The sequence below is a fragment of the Lithobates pipiens genome, unplaced genomic scaffold, assembly GCF_037356315.1.
Source record: "Lithobates pipiens isolate NorthernLeopardFrog02 unplaced genomic scaffold, aLitPip1_a1.2 Scaffold_18, whole genome shotgun sequence".
Classification (NCBI taxonomy): domain Eukaryota; kingdom Metazoa; phylum Chordata; class Amphibia; order Anura; family Ranidae; genus Lithobates; species Lithobates pipiens.
The window spans coordinates 441,839,766-441,865,102 of NW_027507758.1; the positions used below are offsets into that span (position 1 = coordinate 441,839,766).

General features: G+C 40.5%; 1 protein-coding gene across 3 annotated transcripts in view; it reads right to left on the reverse strand.

The window, feature by feature from the left end:
- Window positions 1-8,506: 8,506 nt before the first annotated feature.
- The window catches only part of MED12L (mediator complex subunit 12L), a 740,921-nt gene continuing 724,090 nt past the window's right edge, over window positions 8,507-25,337 (reverse strand). For all 3 annotated transcript variants that reach the window (XM_077488157.1, XM_077488156.1, XM_077488155.1), the window contains 2 exons: window positions 16,896-16,977; window positions 8,507-10,584 (listed from right to left, as the gene is read on the reverse strand). In XM_077488157.1, coding sequence (XP_077344283.1) covers window positions 10,532-10,584; window positions 16,896-16,977 — 135 coding nt within the window. In that variant the 3' untranslated portion in view covers window positions 8,507-10,531. The remainder of the gene's footprint in view (window positions 10,585-16,895; window positions 16,978-25,337) is intronic.

Consider the following 25,337-nt stretch of genomic DNA (forward strand, 5'->3'; position numbering starts at 1 on the left):
CAAATGCATTTATTAAAAGACTCTCAATTACTGAAAACAGAAAGCCAAGTAAGTACAAAATGAAGAACATATTTTACATTACAACCTTGGCATGACAAGATTGCACTTGTCATTTGAATACACTAACAATTTTATAAACTGCACAAGACAAATATTGTCATATTGATTTCCAACAGAACACTGTTTAGACCACAGCAAAACATTCTTTCAAATTAGGATCTCTAGATCTTTGTGTTCTCAAATGTCCATAATGATAAAATCTCACCTTATAATTCTGCTTTTGTGTTTTGCAAGATTCTTTTCCACGATCTATACTCGTCCATTAAATACTTCACCTACTAAAAAATGGGTGATATATGGTACAGAAAGTCATCCATACTGGTATTGAATCACACTGTATCCGTGGCAATAGACTTTAGTTTTTTTTGCATCAAAACAGCAGGAGACACAGAAATGGACTAACAGGTGCGTGCACACAGTTCTTCTAGTGTGGATACCTTGTGGTGGGTGCACTGTAAAACACATGTATCCAATCTCTCCTGGGAGTGTACGCTTAAGATACCATTGTAATGTGATTGATGCTGATCACAATAATTGATGTTAAGCATGTGGTCAGATGATTGATTAGGTGAAGTTCACCGTATGTTTGTCTATTATTGAAGGATGTGGGTAACCCTCATGTCAGATTTTTTTATTTGTTTTTGTCAGCTGCTTTTTATGGCCACTCCAAAACAAAATCTATTCCATGTGCAAAACAGAAAAATTATTTTTGGGCCGGTAGATATAAGGGATTTGATAGCTATGTATCGCACATTTTTGTCTTTCATGGCTTTCTTTTATGTCCTATTTATAAAAGATTGTTTTAAAATTTTGTTCACTAGGGGAAAATTCTGGGGGTGTACTGTTCACATACAGTATATAAAACATCTTTAGTGTTTTCATAGTTTCAGATTGAAATGGAAATGCTGTTTTATTAACATTAAAATGCAATAATTGTTATGTTTTATAAAGGTGGATGCTTCCTTGAATTTAAACCCCAACTTCAACCAAAACATTTTATTTAGTTTTGGATTGAATGGAGAAGGGTCAGTGCCTCTGATAAACTTTACTATCATTTGTGTTCTTATTTGGGAGATTTATTTCCAACACAAGATCACAAGAACAAAAGCACATTTTTACTAGATTGGCGTAGGGTTAGAGTCTCTGAAAATGTTTTATCTATCAATGATTAAAAAAAAAAAAAAAAGGGTTGGAGTTACAGTTCAAAGAAGAACTCCAGATAGATTGTTTTTTTTAATTTCTTTAAAGAATGAGGCTTATGCTAGAACTGAGTGTCTGATTTCTAGTGTAAAAATCATAATTTCATAGATGCAGGATAGTGGAGTAATTGCTGTACTTCTGGAGCTGCAATTATGAGAGCTGTGGTTCTGACACAAGAAACCACTATTGTTATTGATTTGCACCCACCTCTCTTCTTGGCTATTAACAGAACAGCTTCATTCTGTGAACCAGTCACAGAATAAAAGGCGTTCAGTGAATGGACAAAAGGAAAGAAGGGGCAGATAAATGTAAGTACTGTTTTCGTGTATGTGAAAGGGGCCTAAACATTTGACGATAGTTCCTAATTCCATCCTAAGGATTATGTGATACAGTGGTCTCCAAAAGTAATTTGGGTGCCACATGTGGTTCTTAGCTTCCTCTTATGATGCTTTTATCAGCCTCTTAGTAGTGTTTAGGTCTCCCTAAGGAGTAGGAAACGGTTAAAACCCAAATGTATTTCTTCCTAGCTGTACCGTTGGGGAAATTTACATAATGTCCCAGAGACACAACAGGAAGTTAGAGGAAATATCCAAAAGTGAGGGGATCTCCCCTCCTAAATAGTTGTCAAACAGAATAGGTGCCCCTTTTGGACAATTTGCCATTTTTGTTCTGGGGACATTTAGTTTTGGTTTTCCTCTCATTTTGTTTCCAGGTGACAATGATCACCAGTACAATAGAGGGGTAAATCTCCCCAATAAAGACACAGACAACATTAGACACTTCAGGGTCTAACCCTGCCCAGTTTATCCAAAACAACAAAAAAAATTGGCCTGGGAATTCATGGTAAACCTATTTATCACTGCATCCGTTTTGGTGTTTATTGCTGTTATTTAAGGTACTCGAAAATCTAAAGTTTGAGACCTCTAATGTAGTAAATTGGAGTGAAATCTAAAAGTAGCAGTAGTTGTCAGTATTGTACTGAACACATATTTATCACTTACAAATAATTTTCTACATTTAGAATTTTCAGTTGTATTCGGGAATGTTTTTAACATGCCACACATGTGCTTGTTGTTTATTTCAAATTACAATCATAATTCTGACCTAAATTGCATATGTTTTCAACAAATGTTCATTTGACAGATTTTCGAAAAGATAAAATAAAATTGAAACCAGTGTTCACTTATATTATACATGTTGCAACCCTATTTAAAATAACAAACAATTTCCAGCCTGTCCAATGGGTTCAATTCATCCATAGAAACAATAGCTGAAAAATGCCAAAACACTATTTAAATTTTAATATATGTGAAATAAATCAAATTAACAAATTATGAAAATCTGGAATAATATGTGCGTGTGGGCATCTACGGGTAGGAATGTAATCATTGGAGGGTCAGAGTAACATCTACCATTAATTAAACTTTTAATAACAAATACAAACATCTATTGAGATTTTCTAAATTGTTCAGCAAGGGGATCTTTTTTAAAGGAGAATTAGGGTTGCTCAGACTATTGACGCTATTCTGAATAGATGAATAGACTAACAATTTAAATTATACACATAAAAATAACAATGATGAGCTTTCTACAGTTAAAGCTTCTGTTATTTAAGGCAAACACTCTGAAATTGCAAGTTACAAATAATGCATGCATGCAAATAATGCAAAACTATGGGGGGATTTACTAAAACTGGAGCACTCGGAATCTGGTGCAGCTGTGCATGGTTGCCAATCAGCTTCTAAATTCAGTTTGTTCAGTTAAACTTTTACAATAAAACCTGGAAGCTGATTGGCTTCTATGCAGAGCTGCACCAGATTTTGCACTCTCCATTTTAGTAAACCCCCCCCCCCATGTTTCTTGTGACTTAACCAGAAAGGTCCCCAGTTACTGTGCAGAAACTGGCCTGGAAATTAACTGACCTGGAATTAACTAAAACCTGTTGGCTTTAGCTCTTCTGGCTGCAGTGCCCAGAGGTTTTAAGCTTTTCACACCAACCTCCTAAGACACTCATATATTTTCACCATATGACAGAGAATATCACTGTACAAAACAGTGTAAGTGTAAGAAAAGCCCAGTACATATCAAAATGAAGCAGAATTTTGCCCACTTGGGACTGGCAAACAGTCTATTAAGGCTGAATTGTGACATAAACAGATTGCGAAGTGGTCTTCAGCTAGTCATTGCTCTGCCCGTGCCCTGACCTGCTAAATTAGCCTTCCTGTGTATTACCCGGCCTGCCTCTGACCTATCCTCCCTACTGATGTGACCTCAGCTCATACTCTGATTCCATTTCTGCCTTACTCGCTTGTACCTCGCAGTTATTTTCTAGGCTAATAGGCAAGGTATTGCCAAACAAATAGTGATAGAGGCTGGGCAATGCTATGGGGAACATGCACCAAATAAAAAGAAATGCTTAAAGTGAAACATTAATAATTAAAATTTTAAATAACGTGTCCAGGGGATGCCCTTAACCTGCCTGTGAAGTGGCATATTTGTACAATGTATACAACCTACTGCAGCAAAACTGATATTTGCAAAGATAAGAAATGTTACAATTGCTGGTAAATACAGCTCCAGGCTGCTTAACTCTCCTTGTAAACAAAGCCACTGGTTATTCCCATTGTCTATACCAGGCCTTTATCTTAGATGACAGTCTGATTTAAATGTTATTGAGGGGACCCCACACAAACAAACTGCATGAGGTTCCCCCTAAAAATAAATACCAGCACCTTATCCTTGATGAGGGTCTAATATGGTTGCCAAGAGGGTCCCCGCGAAAAAAGAAATAGGTTGGCATGGGGTTCCACCCAATTTCAGTGCTGACCCAAACCAGGCCACAAGCCATAAAAATGGAAGAGGTACCTTGATAAAAAATGTATTATCAATCATATCATCCAGCAATGCAGATCTTCGTCAGATATGATGAATGATGCACACTGACTTGGTGAAAAAAATCCCACTGACCAACGGACACTTGAATTCCCATCACTACAATCACTGTGAATGACTTCTCCCAATGTCAGCTGCTAAATATAAACCAGTGCTGTCAATGACCAAGTTTGGATATGGCGATATTTGGTCAATATCATTGTCCAATTATAGGCATGGGCAATATTTGGACAATGAAGTCAGCACTATCCCTGCCCTTTTCTTTACATGAGGATTTCCTGGCCAGTAAATGAACGGGGTCAAGAATGCTGCATGCACCAGTACCTGATGCTTCCTTAGCAACCATTGAGAGAAAGCTGTCATATATAGTATTGGAAGAAAAACTGCAACTATATATATGATGTTTGACCCCTGCAGAACAATCAAGAAGTTCAGAGTTTGTAAGAACAGCTAAACAGGCAAAGTTCTGTCTGACCTAAGTTCAGACCAAACTGAAGGCTCATCCTTAAAAACAAGTAAAATGGGTGGTAAAAGAGCAGAAGATAGGGACATTTTTGAAGGGATAGCAATAACCAAAGAGTGGTTTGAATGATTAAGTTGTTTCAATTATTAAATATCTTCCCTTAGATGGTAGCACCACCTCCATCACCTCCCCCTAATGCTGAAGAACATAATTTTGGGCATATATTATAAATAATATAAAATATGAATAATTCAAAATGCTACACAGATTAACTACTGGGCATGCATGAACACTTTTTAACTTGCAATTTTAGTGTTTGTAAAAAAAATACTTCTACTGTGATAAAATTAATGAATGAAAACTTATCTGCTAAAATACATTGCCCTCTGCACTGTTATTACACAAAAACCTATGTTAACATACAGGCTCACTTTATGTCAGACATAAGTGCAATTTAAGTAGTAATTAATTTATTTATCACATTAGGTTGTTTATCACTTATGGGAAGAGCACACATTATACACAGTGCAAAAAACATAGCAATAGATCTAAGATCCATAAATATTCTGCTTCTTAATGACCCTGGCATAGCTTTCTTCAGTTCATAGCTACAAATTGTCCTTTCAAGTTTGTTGTGTTGTTAAATGCAACACCTAACCACAAGTGGACACTACTGACACTGTACTGCAAACAGATCTTTTACACTGTTAGATATCACCCGTGTGCCACCTTTTATACTGTAACAGGTCTCAAGCCCTAAATAACTCTTATGCCGTGTACACACGATTGGACTTTCTGGCAGACTTGGTCCGGCGGACCGGAAACCGCCGGACAATTCGATCGTGTGTGGACTCCAGCTGACTTTTTTTTTCTCAAAAGTCAGACGAACCTAGAAATAAAAGATGTTTCAAATCTATCGGACGGACTAAAAATCGGGAAAACCATTTGTCTGTTTTCTAGTCCAATGGACCAGATACAACGCAAAGGCAGCCACTGGCTACTGGCTACTGAACTTCCTTGTTTAGTCCCGTTTATCATCACGTTCAAAATGAACAGACTTTCGAACGGACTTAGACCGCGTGTGTGTGTGTGACCAAGTTCAGAAAGTCCGTCAGACCTCCGCCGAAAGTCCATCAGGAAGACCGCTGGACCTAGTCCTTCGAAAAGTCCAGTCATATGTACGCGCCATTACAGGCCATTGACAGGCCCCAGTTGCACCCTTTCTACCTCATTCTACTGCATACTGCTATATTACATTTTATTTCCTTTTGCTATGACAGACAGCTATGACTGTTGCAAAAGTGATGCTCTTGATTTTGTTTTCATTACATAGATTTTTTTTAGCTGTTTTGCTTCCTTTTTTATTTGTATTTACTTGCCCCCTTCATAACTAACCTTAAACTGAAACTCCACACTCCAGCCAAAACTATTTTACTAGTTTTGGATAAAGTGTTTAGTGTTAGCATTTAGAGTGAGGAAGAATTAAATTTTAACAACTTTTATAAGTAGACTTTTCCCTCACTTTTGCACTCTCTGTTGTGTCTCAGGGACAAGAAGTGAAGGAAAATCTCCTCAATAGGGAAAAGGACAATAATCAAAAACGTGAGAGTTCAGGTTCAGACCCTTCCACACTCTATCTTAGAGTGTATCTAAACTCAAAAACAAAAATGTAATATGTTGCAGTTTACTAATAGTTAGATGTGGTGGCTGCATTCGTTTTCCCTTTATTTTCACCTGGTGATCTCGCCAATAACATTCCTCCTGTCTTAAGCTGGCCACACATGGATTGTAATTAAGATGGTTCAGCAGAAACCAGCTAAATTTCAATCCATATATGGCCATTTCCATTTATGAGAGGTCAATCTATCGATTGACTTCTCATGAACCGGCTTGTTGGAAAATCTTGCTTCAAACAGCGCATGCAACCAATCGGCTGCAGTGTTGATCACTGTATACTGATAGTTAGTGTATAAAGTACCTCTGCGCCAACCACCTTGACAAGGGGAATAGAGGGATGCTGCAAACACTGAAGGGAGCTTCACCTACTCCCTGAGCAATATCGATTAAGTGGTTTTAGTGTTGCGCAAATGGGGGAATATAAGAAAGGAGGGGAGAGGGAGGGGGGGGGGGGGGAAAGGGGGGAGAAAGAGAGGGAAGGAGAAAAGAAAAAGGGGAAGGGGAAGAAAGGGCAGGGAGGGGGAAGGGGAACAGATGAGTATGCAGGTAAAGGATAAAAGGGTAAAGGTCAAAAAGTGCTAGTGTAAAATTATATGTGTCTGGGTGTGCACAAATCCTTGTTCGGTACGTGCTAAACTAAAATAAATGTTAGAGAGTGGCAATCAAATATAGATTCTGATAGAGTGCCATACAAATAAAAACTCACAGTAATGGATGAATGCCTGAAACAATAGACATACAAACCGTGGGTGCTGTGCAAAACTGCAATAAAATATGCTGACAATAAATGAATATATAACTTAAGGTGATAGTCCAAAATATATGACTAAAAGTGTACAGTGAGAATAATCACATAAGCACAATCCCATGTGACATGCCAAGTGGAAAAAACACAGATATCAATCAATCCAATATAACAAAATGCATGTTCCATCCGGTGTTTATAAAGTGCCAAGTGAAAAAAATACAGATAACAATCAATCCAATATAACAAAATGCATGTTCCATGCGGTGTTTATAAAGTGCAAATAGTGCTAGCAGCAAAAAAACGTTACAACACAGGTGAAATGATAAACACATAAAAATAAGGTGCTGGTAATCAGTCTGGGATATTCAGTCCTGTGGACGTGCTGTGTTCTAAGGGGAAGCACTAGCTTTGAACTTCAGTGATCCATGCAGGCATACATGTGCAGTGACTTAATCCTCCTATTTATCCAATACGTGGATGAATGTGCCCTTACCTCACGGCTGTGAGGTTACAGCCTTAATAGTATAGGTGGGTAACTGGCTCCTGTTCCTGGGATAGGTATGCCTCACAAGATAAAGAGATAATGTCCCATAGTGTAGTAGTTTCAACCAATTGAATTTTATTTAAGTATAGTGACAGGGTACTCACATTCTGAGTGAATAAAAACTGCAGTAATAGAGCAACAAGCAGAGTAACGAACGGTGCGTTCCAATGTCCTTCCTAGTGTCTCTCTCACTTCCTTCCTTGCGCATTCGTCACTTTTAGGGCACTTTATAAACACCGCATGGAACATGCATTTTGTTATATTGGATTGATTGTTATCTGTATTTTTTTCACTTGGCACTTTATAAACACCGCATGGAACATGCATTTTGTTATATTGGATTGATTGATATCTGTGTTTTTTCCACTTGGCATGTCACATGGGATTGTGCTTATGTGATTATTCTCACTGTACACTTTTAGTCATATATTTTGGACTATCACCTTAAGTTATATATTCATTTATTGTCAGCATATTTTATTGCAGTTTTGCACAGCACCCACGGTTTGTATGTCTATTGTTTCAGGCATTCATCCATTACTGTGAGTTTTTATTTGTATGGCACTCTATCAGAATCTATATTTGATTGCCACTCTCTAACATTTATTTTAGTTTAGCACGTACCGAACAAGGATTTGTGCACACCCAGACACATATAATTTTACACTAGCACTTTTTGACCTTTACCCTTTTATCCTTTACCTGCATACTCATCTGTTCCCCTTCCCCCTCCCTGCCCTTTCTTCCCCTTCCCCTTTTTCTTTTCTCCTTCCCTCTCTTTCTCCCCCCTTCCCCCCCCCCTCCCTCTCCCCTCCTTTGTTATATTCCCCCATTTGCTTAACACGGAACTGTATACTGATAACAGGGGAGTCCCGCTGTCAGAATACAAGCACACACAAGGATTGAACAACAAAAACTGAACTATGTATGGCCAACTTTAATATGGCAACTGAGACAACCTTGTAAAGGAGCATTGTTTGAAAAGGGCAGCATTAGACAGACCAGTAAGTTTAGATGGACTTTATATAAGTGACTAACAAATTATAGCCTAACGTCAACTAACATTTTCAAGAAGCTGCAGAAATAGTTTTTTTTTTCCTTTTGGCATAAAAGTTTTACATAAATAAATACATTTCACACAATAAATTAAAAATTGTAAGCACCCCTGTAAGTGTTAAATAGTTTGTCTCAATCCTCTAGCATTCATTTTCTCTGCACAGCTTGGTCTGCTAAAGGAAGCAATAAAAAAATAAATAACAGACTTACTGCAGGATGAACAGGTAATAAAACTATGTTACAGGGGGACTCCGAAAAGCAGCATATATGTCATTTTTTAATCTTGTCTTTATTACTCCCTTAAAAAAATAAGTGATTTTTTTTAAATTCACTGCAAAAATCCTCTGTGCCAAGAGACAGTATGGGACTTTTCTTATTAATGTGTAAGTGTATGACCAAGGTGTCACCATGACAAAGAGGCGTTTAAAAAAATAAAATAACAGTCAGCAGATACAAATACTGTAGTGGCTGACTTAACAAACAGACACCCGCAAGCCCAGGAATCCAGTCAGTCCGGTTCTTCACCAATCTTCAGATCCCTGGTGCTTCCTTCTTGGACTGTGGGAGTCGGCTGTGACTTCCTGCCGTTTCACAGCCGGATCCTCACTGCGCATGCGCAAAATTGCACTGCTCTGTCAGATTGGTCACGCAGCCTCCTGGGATGAGTGATGTGTTCCGGAGGTTGTGGATTGGAGAGCCTAGGCTAAGAATTGCAGAAGTGGGAGTGGTTACCTGTCAGAAAAAGGTAAATACCCCCCCCCCCCAAAAAAAAAAGCTTTTAAATATTTTGGAGGGGTGGAGAGGAGAGGCAGATAAGCAATACCTTCACTTTTAAGTGGAGGTCCACTTTAAGTATTTTTCTGCCATGACCTTTATTGTCCCTTGTCCATTATTGTGACTGAATCTGCAGGGACAAAGACTGTAGAGGCAGTGTGCTGTTTTGAGTGGTACTGTTTCTGGTATAAGCTCTATTCAGTTCCTGAATAAAGTTCACACCCTGTGCCACAAGCAGCATTAACAGCAGTGTGTACAAAGCAATTGTAATTACACCACAAGAAAACACACTACTGTTTATATCAGTAAATCTCGAATATCAAGTACTGAATCTAGTAAACATTTTAACCAAAAACAATAAAAGTAGCCTATAAACACTTACTAACATAAAAACAGAAATTAAGTTTGAGCAGCACAGTGGCTAAGTGGTTAGCAAAACCGTATAGCAGCACTGTGGTCGTCGGTTCGAATCCCAACCATGGGACTACCTGCCTGGAGTTTGCATGTTTTGCTTGTGTGGCTTTCCTCTGGGGCCTCGGGTTTCCTCCCACACTCCAAAGACCTTCTGGTAGGTTAATTGGCTCCTGTCTAAATTGGCCCTGGTATGTGTATGCATGAAGGTAAGTTAGGCACCTTAGATTGTAAGCTCCTTCAGGGCAGGGACTGATGTGAATGTACTATATATATATATATATATATATATATATATATAGATATATGTGTGTGTAAATTGTCAGCGCTATAGAAGTACCTGTAATAAATAATTTAAGTATAAAATCCCCAGCAATAAAGCCAGCCACTTTTATACAAGATCATTTTACGTTAAATATGAAAGTATTTTATAATTCAGAAGTTTGGTCCAGTGCATCTGTAAGTCCATCTGCACATCGACAATGTCCTTGTCTAAGTATTAAAAAAGAATAAAACACAGAACTTGCTTTTCTTTTGTTTTCCAAGCCAGCAAAATATTGTTTTCCAACAACCTTTTCTTTGACGGGATAAGCAACACTCTCTGAAAGCATTCACACTATCTGGAAAAATTATAACTTGCTTATACTGGATTGCCAAATATGTACAGTGTAATGAAAACCAAAATATTTTAGAATCTTGTCCAGGCTTAAAAATTTGAAGGATCCCCATACAAATTGGCTGCTTGCTGTGCCTGGTTACCTGTGTGATAAAAGAAAGAAATTATAAGAATGTACAGCGGAGTCATAAACATCTGGAAAGTGCATTCTAAATGCTCATGTTAGTTCACATCTATTATAATATACTACAATATAATCCTCTTCATCCCATCATTCTAATCTATTTTGAAAAGGATAAAATGTATGTATGTATGTGTATATATATATATATATATATATATATATATAAACATTTTATTTTCAAGAGATTCAAAAGGAATGTAGAAAATAGCCATCTCTAGAGGAGGTTTAATTGATCTAAAATTTTAAGTGGTTGTTAAGCCACTCCGTGTTCTATCATGCCCTCTGTTATAGTAAATTATGTGCCCAGTGTATGTGAATTCCCTGCTGATGTCAGCCAGGAGGAGGAGAGGAGGAGAAAGGCGGCGGGTAATGTCAGCACTGAGCGGCACCATGAAAAAGGTACTGTATATGGTGGATTATTTAAAAAAAAAAAAAACACATACACTGGGACACAAATCATTTACTCTAACACAGAGGTGATGGCAGAAAGAAGAAAAAGAAAACTACAAATAGCAAGGTGTCAGATGAAACCTCTGGTAACATACCCACTCACTAGGATAAAGTTGGGCTCTATGGCCAAAAACACAATTCATAAACAAAAAAGGCAGCCAGGCAGAGCTGCCTAAAGGACCATAACTGTGAGCCATTGGGGTATGGTAATAAAAATAAATGCAAAAGATCAACCTATAAAAAAATAACATACGTTACTGAATACAAAAATATCATAAAATAAAATCATAAAATATCTGATAAAGACCTACTATCACTAATAAAAAAAAAACAACATTGTCTAAAATTAACCAAAAAGGTGCACTGGAAGCCACACTCACATGTACACAGCTCAGTCATCCCTAATGAAGCTAAACCAGTGGTCATCAACCATGTCCTCAGGGCCCACTAACAGGCCAGGTTTTATGTATTACCTTGGGGAGATGTAGACTAGAATACTACAATCACAGAGCAGCAAATTATATCACCTGTCATGTATTTCAGTTATCTTGCAAACCTGGCCTGTTAGTGGGCCCTGAGGACAGGGCTGATGACCACTGAGCTAAACAATAGCAATTGAACTATAGGGGAACAATGTGTACACAGAAGCAGGGCTGGCTCCACTATAAGGTGAGGGCACCAGCATGGGGGGGGGGGGGGGGGGACCCATATCTCTGGGACTAGCCGGGACCATGCCTGCCAGTGACTATCCGGGACCATGCCTGCTGAATCCTGCTTTAGTAGTTGGCAGGTGCGCTAATGTGGGCACACCCACCCCGCAGCTTGTAGGGGGTTTGGTGTCCCATGCCCTACAATATTAACTCTGCATGGCACCTCTCTCCTCGCCAGCTGCCTTTCACACTAAGACTTCCTCTATACAGCCGGGGAGGAGAAGACACACGATATGAGGTCTGTGATTATTACACACTGACACTTGCGGTGGGGGGGGCATAGGGTTGTAAGCTGACAAAAAGGAGTACTTGACTTGCAGTGATCCACCTGAAGCTGGAGAATGGAAATACTTGCAATGATTTGGGGGGAGGGGGGCAAACTGGCAAAAGGGAGTACTTGCAGCGATTTAGGGGTGGGGGGTTGGTAAGAGGAGACTGTATGTGCTAGGCAGGGGGCACTTTGTTAGGAGAGGGGACGTGTGCCAGGAGGGAAATAGGATATGAAATCTGACCCCCTCTTCCCCTCCCCTAGCACAAGTCCTTTCTACTCCCAAAGTGCCCCCTGCCTAGCACATACAGTATCCTCTTACCCACTGTCCACCACCCTCCAAAGATGCTGGCTTCTACACAGAGGATAAGGATTGCATCTGGACACCCCACTAGAGATGCAGGGCAATCTACTCACATTAGTGCGCCTTGCCAGCCATTTTAAGGGTGCCAGGTGGCGTAACTTTTTCCAGCACTGGGCTCCAGGACTTAGGGCCAGTTCACCCTGTGAATCACACAGGAACATATTGGGGTTTATTTACTAAAACTGGAAAGTGCAAAATCTTGTGCAACTCTGCATAGAAACCAATCAGCGCCCAGGCTTAATTGCCAAAGCTTAATTGAACAAACTAACTTTAGAAGCCAATTGGCTACCATGCACAGCTGCACCAGATTCTGAGTGTTCCGGGTTTAGTAAATCTACTCCTCTGTGCGTTCCTGTGCAATTTACATGCATTCCAGGTGCAGTGCAATTTCAGCCTATTTGAATTTGGACCACACCAAGATTGATGAGACACACAGGAACCAGATCACTGGAGGGATTTGGAGAGGGGGAATTGGGTGGGGGAGGATTCGCACTGGAATGGGGGTGTGCTGGGATGGAGGATATGGGGGTGCCAGTTCAAATTTTCAATGCCCCATCACCTTATGAGTGCATCATGACAGAGCTACCAGCGTGGCTGTAGACAGTGGGGGATTTCATTGTGGAGGGGGCACCAAAATATACCTTTGCCTGTGATGCAGAAGGTATAGAACAGTCATGAATAGAGCCCAATGACATGGAAATACAGGTCAGAATGTGTAAATTAATTATCTGTTACCGCTGCAGCATCAGTGCATAGAGTCCCTGGGTAAATGGAGGTACCATAGATATGGTAACAAAACACATAAATTGGAACTGGTCTAGCAGTCCATAGCTGGATAAACAAAACAAAGCGGCTGTGTTGCTGAATGAACTCATTCCCAGTAAACGGTACTGACAGGATACCGCAAATAGATGGACCAGACTGATTTTCCAGGTGCAGCTAACCGCAATGTAGACATATTGGGAATGGACAGATAGTCATTGTGTCATCAGGTGGACATGGAAAAATGCAACAACATTGCAGGGGGAAATAAGCACCAACCGGGTAAGTGGCAGCAGATAATGCAGGTCTTAGAAGATCTGAAGCAGCAAGCACTGCACCTGTTTGCAGAGTGCGGAGGGAATCAGTAGAATAGATAACTCACAGAGCAAACATTAGTAGCTCAATCCATAACAGTCCTAATCCTCTACACTCCATGAGCAAGCCTCTCAATCTTGGTACAGGAAACTGATCCTAGTACTGGTATCCCAATGGTGCTGCAAATAGCATATGTATTCTAAACCTGGTAGTTGGGCAATGGGTCCAGATATGCTGCTCTATGAGATGTCAGTGAAAGATCACTGGACATCACTGATCAGAATGGCTGCGTACCACGTGTATGAGCACCCGCCGCAATGTCTTGGAAGTCCCACTGCAGCTTTCCGGGTAGGTGGAAGAGGTGGAGGGCATGACTAGTGACATCAGGAACATGACTGCATGATGTCAATTAGTTTCACCAGAAATCCAGCTTCTTCAGAACGCAGTGCCTGTGAGCTGGGGCGTACTTAAATACACTGTTTGGCCCAGCCCATAAGCATACTTTAGGGGGACATGCATCTATTTAGGCAAATCACTAATTATAAAAAGTATATTAGCACTCAACAGCCAATTAATCATGTTTGGCGGGGCACGTGGTGGCCGCGCAGGGGGACTCGGGAGAATGGGTATTTTCGCCCACCCCGTTATACCATGCGATGCACTCTGCGGATGGCACAAAGGGCATGATTTCACAATGCTATCAGATGCTGCTAGCACGGCACCTGCGTGACCACCCGTGCAAAGCAATGCCGCTTTGGGAACAGGATGTAGGTACACTCACGGGTTAGCAGTGGGAGGAGGCCATGCAGGCCATCACCTACTGTTCACTGAATGTAGCGCAAAAAGTCTCCCAACTTTATATCGCACTGAGAGCGCACTACACACCGGTTAGGCTGTGTAGGATGGGTGGAACGGCTGACCCCCTGTGCGGTAGGTGCAGGCAACACGAGGGGGATCTTATCCACCTCCTGTGGCGTTGCCCGAAGCTCCACAGATATTGGAAGGAGGTAGTGGACACTGTCAATATGGTGTTTCACACGCAGATACCTTTGGATCCCGTATGTTGTATTCTAGGGGTACTGGAGGAGGTGGTGTCTTTGGAACCAATCAGGGTGGCAGTCTCCAGGGCGCTATTCCAGGCCAGGAAACTTATTTTGCTGGGCTGGAAATCTGCTGAACCCCCAGCAGTTTACGACCTGGATAACTCATATGGGCAGGACCCTTATCATGGAGAAATACATCTATCAGCACAGGGGATGCCCGGGAAGGTTTGAGCGCCTGTGGTCACATTGGCTGGATACACCTGGGCTAAGTCCAAATGAATTAATATTGTCCAGATTATTGTAAGACGTGTGGCAAAGGGCGGGCAAGGGATGCTTAGCCCGGAAATGATATACCTGCTGGGGAACTTTGTGCGATTATGGGGCAGAGGGAGGAAGTTTGGGGCTGATATATTGCCTATCTGTATATTGACAATTGTGTATCTCGCGGATGTAACTGTGCACTGGAAAGTGCTGTATACCTGTAACTTCAATAAACACCTTTTTGATTTAAAAAATCATGTTTGGCGGATGTGCATGCGCATACAGCACCCCATGAGGAACAAAAATGTTGGTGTAACAAAATAAATAAAGAATAAAATAATAATAATAATGGCGCCAGAACAATTAAATAGATACAAAGAAAAGATAAGAGAATGATGAAGTGGAAAAAGAACAAATCATGGACAGCCCATAGAAATAAAATGGGGACTATTGACAAAAATCTAATCTAGAAAGACCTGTAGGTTCAATTCTTTGTTCAAACCATTAGGCACATGGGTATTTAATTTATATATCCCAAACTTTTTTTTCTTTAGAAGGATCCTATCAAAGTCCCCTCATCTATTGCTTAATTTGAGAGCATAAATACCCTTCACTTTAAGGCCGGAAGTACTGGCTTGATGGTACTGAAGAAAATACTGTGCCAAGGGGCTCTCTGGTTCCTTCTTTCTGATATCCCTGAGGTGTTCACCAATGCGGATGCAAAACTGTCATTTAGTTTTGCCTATGTACATCTTATTACATGGGCATTTTATGCTATAAATCACCCGAGTGGTAGCACAGTTGATCAGGCCTTTGATGGAATAGACAGTCAAACCACCCACATCGTGGTCAGTTTACGCAGGGGGGGCGGGGACAGAACCAGGCAGGATCAGCCATGTATTTCAGGTGATACAAGGGGTTAAATGACACAACACAAGCTATTCATACTTTAAAGGAACAGGATCCAATTTTTTTTTTTTAGGCTTATAAACACTTTAAATAAATCACAGAAATACATTCCTATTTGTTAGTTTCCAGCAATTATACAGACTGTAGTTCATTCACATTATCCTAGAATGCAAGGTTTGCATAATATCTTCATCCAATGGAGACTTTGTTGTGCCAAAACACACAAAGGAATCTTGAGACAAACCTCATGTCCTTGTTTTTAGAAATGTTATTTGATATAATTTCAAACACTAATATGTAAAACGTGAAATAAAGCTAAGCTGTGCTCCTTCTTTACAATATTTAATATACAAAGATTTATAACTTGTAGAATTGAATGCACTGCATTTATGTGAAGTGCCTGTGCTCCCATCAGTGTTGATCACATTCATGATAAAAAGAAAAAAAAAAAACTAAAAATCTGATAAGTCTAGACCTTAACATGGTTTTCTAAATTTTCTGTAAATTCAATCGATCTATATTCTGCATGTTAACTGACTGGTAGTCCAGTCAAACCAGCATGTACATTTTCATTTCAGAAGCAGTACAAATACCCTGCTAATCTTAATATTAGTTCTCACAAACAAGCAATGAATCTATTGTGAAGAGCTGTGTCCAACTTTTATTAGAAGGGCTCAGGCTCTGCGATAGCATGGACAGATGTAACGCTGCTGAAAGCAATGCAAATGGCGTCTTGTATTTTTTTTAATCTTACAGCACTGTATATCTATTCAAAGCCTTATATGCTTTAAAGAAAAAAAAAAAATCCTGGAAATGAAAATTAAGCAAAAAAATTAAGCAATACAAACCAAAACAGGAAGTTTTATAGCCACTCAAGAATTTAAAAGGAATAATGAGACAACTATTCCTTGTAACATTAGACTCATTGGGTTTGATTTACTAAAACTGGAAAATGCTAAATCTGATGCAGCTGTGCATGGTAGCCAATCAGATTGTAACTTCAGCTTGTTCAATTACTCTTTGACAAAAAAAAACGAACGCTGATTGGTTTCTGTGCAGAGATGCACTAGATTTTGCACTTTCCAGTAAATCAACTCCATTGTCTGTTTAAATAAAAATAAAGGTACAATATGTTAACAAATACCCCGGTTTTCACATAAATGTATTTAAATATATTTATGTACTTACTTGAAAGTTGTTTTTGCAGCTGTCTGACCAATGCTGCAGTTTGCTGTTGTTGCTGAGTTTGTTGTAAGCCCTGTCTGGAGAACTGTAAGACACGATTTAACGATTTAAAGACATCACATATGAAAGGCATTTGAGTTGTTATTCTGATGTACAGTATATTGCACATTGTATTTTATCATACCACTTTCATTTTGTGATTATTGGCTTGTAATTGGACAGAAGTGTTCAGTGCTATAGACAGTAAACAACGATTTGTCATGATAAAAGCACAGGTACCCTCTAATCACATATCTGTTTCATGCCAAAACATTAATTTATTAAACAAAGAAACCAAGCAGCATTAATCTTTTAGTCATCAGGTTTCATCAAAGTGAAATCAGGTCTGCCAAGTACACTTTGCCCTTCAGCTTTATTCAGCATCTGCTTTTCTCAACCAGGGTTCTGTGGAACCATAGGGTTCCACCATAATTTGCATAATTTGCTAGGCATTCAATAAGTAGTGAGCAGAGGCAGACTGATATACTGACTGAAAGTGTCCGGCGCCAGTGACACACCATAGCGCCAGTAGCACAGAGCCAGTGGAACTTTGCCTTTGATTTCTCAGGTATGTAACAACTGGCAACAATGCTCATGTTAGCTGTCTTTAAGGGAAACATTCTTCCCACAGTCCACTGAAAAGAATTCTTCCAGCAATACCAAAAGTATGGGGGGGGGGGGGGGTTGTCTACACTGACCACCATTGTGTTAGGCATTTATTTCACTGACCACAAGTGTAACAGGGCATGATTTTCATTGACCACCAAGGTAAGAGGCCATTCTCTCATTGACCACCAATGTGGTATGGCTAATATACCTTGGGCTGTAGTTATAATCAATTCTAGTAGGGATTCCCTGAAACCTGAAAATTACTTCAAGTGCTGTTCTACATATTCCCATTTGAAAGTGTCTGTGACACTCACTCAGATTCATCCTCAGTAATTCTTCAAGAGTGAAGATGCACAAAATAAAATCATGTCATAAATGGCCAGACCTACTCATAAACCCCATAAATAGCTTGTTGAAAAGCCAGCAGTAGTTAACTCTAATGCCTTGTACACACGACCAGTTTTCCCGTTGGAATAAATTCTGAAGGTTTTTCTAATGTAATTCCGACGGAATTTCTCTGAAACTGTTTTGCGTACACACGATCACACCAAATTCCGACCGTCAGGAACGCGGTGACATACAAAACGCACGACGGGACTAGAAAAATGAAGTTCAATAACGAGTAGCCAATAGCTTCCGTCTCATACTTGCTTCGGAGCATGCGTCATTTTTGGTATGTTGGATCAGCATACAAACAAGTGATTTTCCCGATAGGAATTTGTTCCACCGGACAAATATAGAAAATGTTCTCTTTCTAGGTCTGCCAGAATTTTTGAAGTAAAAAGTCCAATGGGGCATACACACAGTCAGAATATATGATGAAAAGCTCCCGTCTGACTTTTTCTGTTGGAAATTCAGCTCGTGTGTACGGGGCATAATAGTGGACCTTATAACTCTATAGCAGCTGCAGTGTTTCCTTGACAGCATCAACAGTTCATCGATTGATGTTTCTAGCTGCTTGAAGGTATATTTTATTATGAATGTCTCAATGGCTCAACAGCTGCTGGCCCGAAGGATATTTGAATAGGGATGTACCCATCATATGGGCAATTGGCATTTCCATTTCCCCAGATCTCCAGTTTTTCAAGCTTGCATAGAGGAAGGTGACTCAGGTACTTGTCATAGAAGTCCCAATTTAAAAGCGTGACTTGGGCCCCAGTGTCTACCAAGGCCCTTGTGTAAATGCCCTCTATTTGTATGGACACAATTGAGGATGGCCTCACTAATTTCTCTGGAAAGCTTTTTAAGTTGTTTCTGGTAAAATAGGGTTTGCAATCACTTTAAGTGTATTCTGAGAGGACCTAACAGTGGCCCTAGGTGGTACCCCGGTGTCGGGTTACTTGGCTGCGAGAGTGATGAGGGTGTCGATGCCAAACCCTTCTTCTAAAGGCCTTCTTCTGACCCGCCTCCTTTTTCCAATTCTGGGATTTTATTTTATTTTAATTTTTAATAATAATAGTAAACAGGACAAATAGAGAAGTTGAAGCTCCTTACTGGGGGGCACAAACAGCAATAAAAACTGTCAAGCATTCTAATCCCTCTGCATTCCATCCAAAAAAAAAAAAAAAAAAGTTTTGCCTTTAGTCAAACCTTAGGTTGCAAATTCTATCCCACAACACGCAGGGCCTAAATTCACCATCTAAAATGATAAGAACGGGGGGCGTGTCCGGCCAGCAGAGAATTTGGCCCCACAAACTGCCTGCTCCATACACAGCCTGCTTGCCAGAGCCGAATACAGCCACACAGAGGCTCAGAGAACAGCGGTTTTACCACTGCTAGGGTCAGGCGCAGCTTACCTACATGTTATGGAAAAGAAAGGATCAAATTCCACCAGGAAGAATGTCCGATTTCTTCTTCCAGCCACGCCGCTCCTAAGCTCAAAATGTCGCCGGCTGCTCACCACAAGCCTCACAGAGCCACAACAGTTCAGGAGAGGGACGCCTGCAACACTTCTCCCCCATATACGGCCGTCCACAGCACCACAAGGCACAGTCATCACAGGCTTCCTCCAGCTCCACCAGCCCTGTCAAAGCCAAGAAGAAGCTGCAGCCGCCCCTATAGTCTGCACCAGAAGTGAGCGAATCATCTATATGTCTAGAGGACACCAGGGATCTGCAAGACTCCATTATGGAGTACCCAACTAAAGACCAGCCAGTGCTTGACAAAAATTACATGCTGGTATCTTTGAGAAGCACTATACACTCAGACATCATGTCTCTGGCTCAGCAATTTAAAGCAGATATAATAGAGGTGGGTGATAGAGTGACCCATGTGGAAGCAAAGATGGACAAGTTTGCAGCAACTTTCAATGACCTCATAGATGCCCATAATGAGCATGAAGATTATATCACCTGGATAACATCCAAAATCGCTGACCTGGAGGATCGATCAATGCGTAATAATGTTAAAATAAGGGGCATCCCCTAGTTGGTCAAACAGCCAGAGGAAGCCAACCAGCTGGAACCCCCCCCAATGACTGAGTCTCTGTGCAACAATCCTACAGTCACACTGACCTAGCTTCAGCGAACATATGCAGTGTTTAGTTCCACAAGCAGTTATACCCAGGGCTCAAGTCCTGCGGGAAAGCATGGGAACGGAGTTCCTGTACTTTTTCCACAACAGGAACTCAGTTCCCATTAGCAGCCGTGTCCTGCAAGACTTTGAAGTATGTAAGCTGTGTGGCAGGTGCTACACCAGCATCTGCCGACACAGCTCGCAATAGTAAGTGCCACACACCTGACCATTCAGGCATTGCCAGTAGGGAGCCCCATGACAGCTTCCGCTTTGATCTACCTGTCAATCACAGCTAGCTGACGGGTAGATCAGGTCCCTGCTGCTAAGAGATTGTATTTAGTCAGACCTCTCGTGATGCGCTCCTCCCTGCCACCCCCTCCTGATTTTCTGTCTCCTCATCCCCCCCCCCCCCCAGTCTCCTGCATACTTGCTCTGTGTGACCCGCTGAATCCCCCCCTTCTCTATCTTCAGTGCCATAAGATGAGAGAACCCATAGAAGGAGCACAGCTATTCTGCTCACAGGACATGCAGGGAGAGAGGTGAGCTGAGGGAGGAACATCAGTTTGGGGTGGTAAGCTGAACACAATACCTGGCAAAGTTTAATGCCAGGAGGGAAGTTTATGTGGAAATATGTGAAGGGTTGGAATAGCAGCAAGTGTGTGTTGGAGCCCTGCAGAGTTTGCAGCCACCCAAGCTAACATACATCTCCTAAGCAGGAACACATCACTATCTCCCCAAGCATTCTGTCCAGATAATGCACAGTTCATTTATGACCTTTCCGTTTAACCCTCTGTTATCCAAACTCTGTTCAAAGAAAACTGTAAACTCACCACATAAACACTCTATATAAAAAATAACATTCCCCAATAAAGATCAGAACATGACGTTCACATTTGCATGGAAGCACAATTGAATGAATGCTGATTATTCAGAGAATTACAGTATTTATGTTTATTGAGGATTGTTTTTTTTTTTTATGTACGAACAGTTAAGCTTCATACACACAATACGAAAATTGGATGGAAAATACCACTTTTGAAGAGTTTGTGCATATCACTGTATCATTTTTTTTTTTTGGTGGACAAGTGGATCTTGGGTGGGAGTTCCCACACTTTTTTCCCCAGGACTTGACCCCTGGTTATACCCCATATTTTGTGGCTAAGACCCGCACAGATTCCCAGTTGGAATCATCATTTTTTTTCTTTCCTCTTGGAAAATATATTTCCTATCACCTGTTCCTTTTGAACTGTACCAAGGATGTTATTGCCTTTCTAAGTCATATCTAAACTTTGCCCTCTGACTAGCATTCCCTGATTTGACCACAGATCCAACTACCCACTAGTGTTTCGGCATCTAGGATTCATACAGACTCTCACACCTAAGCTGTGAGTGTACCTGTACTAGGCTACCTGCCTCATATTCTTTATTTTCCTACTAGCGGCCAAACAGCATAGACTCAAGATGCAGTTTAAGATTTCATCTTTAAATGTGAAAAGCCTGAACAGTACGACTAAAAGGCAAATGGCATGGAAGGAAACCAAAGACCAGATTGGGACATTTTCTGCTTGCAGGAAACACATTTTGCTGCACAAAAGATGTCCTCATTTTCTCAAGATATTCCCACCACATATTCACCTCCAATGCTCCATCGAAAAAAGGGGGTATACTAATTGCTATCAGAGAGACAGTTAATTTCAAATTAATTGCATCTGAAACTGACACTCAAGGCCAATATGTAGTGTTAATCTGTCAGAATTAAAATACTATGTACTCCATCATTAATGTCTACCTACCCAACATCAAGCCCAGGGCCAAGGCCACACTACATACTATCCTATGTGGGGACTTCAATGCAGTGCCCAATAAGCTAATGGACTCTACAAATCCCAACCTGCACTGATCCCATAGAACAACGTTGGCTCACTTGGATGTAAGAGGCCTACTTGTTGTGTGCCGTTGTCACCACGCAACAGAAAAGGACTATTTTCTTATGCACATAATACTTACTGCCACATAAATGGTTTCATGACAGATACGTTTCTATTGCAAAATTTGCTGAAATCTGATATTTGAGATATCACCTGGTCAGACCATGCCCCAGTGAGTCTCACGGTGGGGAGGGGGAGCTTGGGAATGAGAGCAAATTGCTGGTGTAAAAGCATTCTGATAATGTCACACCCAGAACATAAAATCTACATACAGAATTCCCTAAAATAATTCTTTGAATTTAATGCTTCATCCGCCCCCAGCCCCTTTGCTCCATGGAACACACACAAGGCATGCATTAGAGGGGTTGTGATGAAGTTGAGCTGGGTGGCAAGGAAGCAAAAGACACAGCGATTAACAATATCCTACTACAGATCAAACACTTAGAACAAACCCATAAACAGAGACCAACTCCCCACTTACGAGAACAACTAAATCTGTTAAAGCCAATTTCTACCATCATAGAAACAAAGCAGGGAAATTACTTGCCCAACAACTGCGAGTCACAAAAAAAAAATGATCTCACATCCACCATCCCAAAATGGGAGAAAAACTCTTACACCCCCAGGATATGGCAGAGGCCTTTAGTGTCCACTATGACTCCTTATACAACTTAGATACCCCACAGTCTACATCCAAATTAATAGAGGACTTCTTGGAATTGCTTCCTCTGCCTACGTTGTCTTCTAATAACTTGTTAAACCTAAACCTAAACCAGCCCTTTACGCAACAAGAAATTAGCACTGCAATCCAGTCCCTACCACATAATAAAACCCCAGGTCCAGACGGTTTCACTTCTGAATATTACCGTTTTTCCATCCCTTATCTCCAAACTTGGAGTCTGTGTTTAATGCAGCTGTGTCCTAAGCTTCCTTCCCCCCTGAAATGTTGACTGCAAACATTATTACTTTACCAAGCTACTGATGCAACAAGGCACATAATAAATCTTATGCACCATGTTGAACACAACCAGAAGCCTTCTCTGCTCCTTACCCTGGAGCAGAGAAGGCCTTCAACGGGGTCCATTGGGGCTACCTGTCACAGGTTCTAAAAAAAAATAGCATCCAGGGAGAGATTTTTAACGCAATTTTGGCACTCTATGCAGTCCCTTCGACTTTTGTGTTTTCTGATGGCCTTTTCTCCAAAAATTAAAAAATTTCCAAAGGGACAAGGCAGGGCTGCCCCCTTTCTCCACTTATTTTTGCTCTCACAATGAAACCATTATTGGAGAAAATAAGATCCCATGAACAAATTAAGAGTATATCTATCAATGGAGAGCCCCACGTTATGACCCTCTTCACAGATGACATCATCCACGAAGATGTTCATCAGCTTCTTAATGAATTTAAACAACTTTCATACTACAAAGTGAATGACACAAAGTTTAATATCTTGGGGATCCACATTGATGAAACAACCAAGCACACCTTACAATCTCAATTCCCATACCCATGGGTAATGGGTTCCCTTCCATACCTAGTAATATTGCTAACAGTGGCAATATCCCACCTATACAAATATTACTACCTCTCCCATCTGACAACACACAAAAGGACCTCAGCAAACTGAGCACACATTTTTTATCTTGGGCTGGCGGGTTGGTAGCCTTTAAAATGTCGCTTCTCCCCAAGATCTCCAGTGCCATCATCCTTTTTCAAATCTATGCAAAACTATTATACAATTTTCTCTGGGCTAATGGTAAAACAAGATGTGCAAACAACATTCTTAGGAAGCATAGGAGAGTGGAAAGTTTGAGTGTCCCTGACTTAAATGATTACTACACAGTGACTTAACCAAGCAATATTTTGGTTCCAAAAGCCCTCCACTAAACCATAGCGACCGCCTCACAAAAAGGAATTTCCCTCCTTTACAAGCATTTACATGATAAATGCTCCTTTACAGTCTCCAAACCACTAATAAAATGGTCTGCAGATCTTACCCATCCCATTTCTGACCAACAATGGCACAAAGCCATAACGATTAATCTAATGACCTCTAAGTGCTCCACCTATTGGGAAATGGCCCAAAAGTTTCAGCTCCAATCAATGTTGGAGAGGATGTGGGCAGGTGGGGACCCTACCTCATATGCTATGGTATTGCCCCCAAATATGTAGTTTTTGGAACTCAATTTTACTCAAATTGATTGCACCTCTAACAGGGATAACTGTAAAAGCCAAAATTGAACAGGCTATACTATGTGTATCAATTAACCACTTCCCACCAGACCTCCGCCCTATGGTCATGCAGGTTTTGTTTGCAGCACGCCTAATCCTAATGCGTAAATGGAAATCCAATATCGCCCCGAATGTTAATGAAGTAATTAACCACATTTCCGACACATATTCTCTGGAACAAATAATGGCCTATAAACAAGGATGCCTACTGAAATTCCACAAACAATGGTCTCCCTGGTTAAACCTTAGGAACAAGCCTTCTAGCCTTCTGAGTTCTACCTCTAAATGAAATACTATTGCCTTTTAAGCATTGTTCCATGACATAAGATCCCTTCGGTCAAACGTCATTTTTTTTTTTTTCATTTTTCTTCCTCTCTTACAAGCTGCTCCTCATTTTCAGTTTTTAGACTGCTTATACTAATCTGTCCCTGTCTCCCTAGTTCCATCACACCCCTTTTTGCACTCCCTATAAGTTGTACAATATAATAGCAAAGGAAATCTATCCATTCCTCTTTGTTAACAGTAATTTGACCTACACTAGTTCACACCAGATCACCACATTAGATGTTTATAGTATGTTATATGATGTACTCACATGTGATTGCCTTTTATATTGCATACTTTTTAACATGAAAAATTTAATAAATAAATATTTGAGATAAGAGCATTTCAGTAGTACGCTTCGGCTAGAGCAGATGCAATAGAGATGCAAAATTACAATTTTGGCAGAAAATTCACCTTTTCTGTCTTCACAGACATTTTCTGGTCTATTACTCTAGAAACACAAATTAAAAGAAAAGGGAGTGGTCATCCCCAGAAGGCTTTCTTTTGAGGAGCAAAGGGTTTATAAGGACCCTGATAGAAGATACCTATTAGTAACAGGGCTTATCTCCATGGAATCTTTAGTGATACAGTAGCTGTTAGTTTCAGACTAAACATTAGGGGAATCTGATGAGGATAGAACACAAGTGCATGTTATTTGTAGGTCATGTCCTCATATATAGAACATCTCTGCTCACAATACCGCCAAACTTGTTTAAACTTTTGGCTTATTTTGCCTTTGCTTTGGGTCTGACGGTTAGGAGCAAACCTCTAGCATTAAACATTAAGCTTCCTGAGAAAA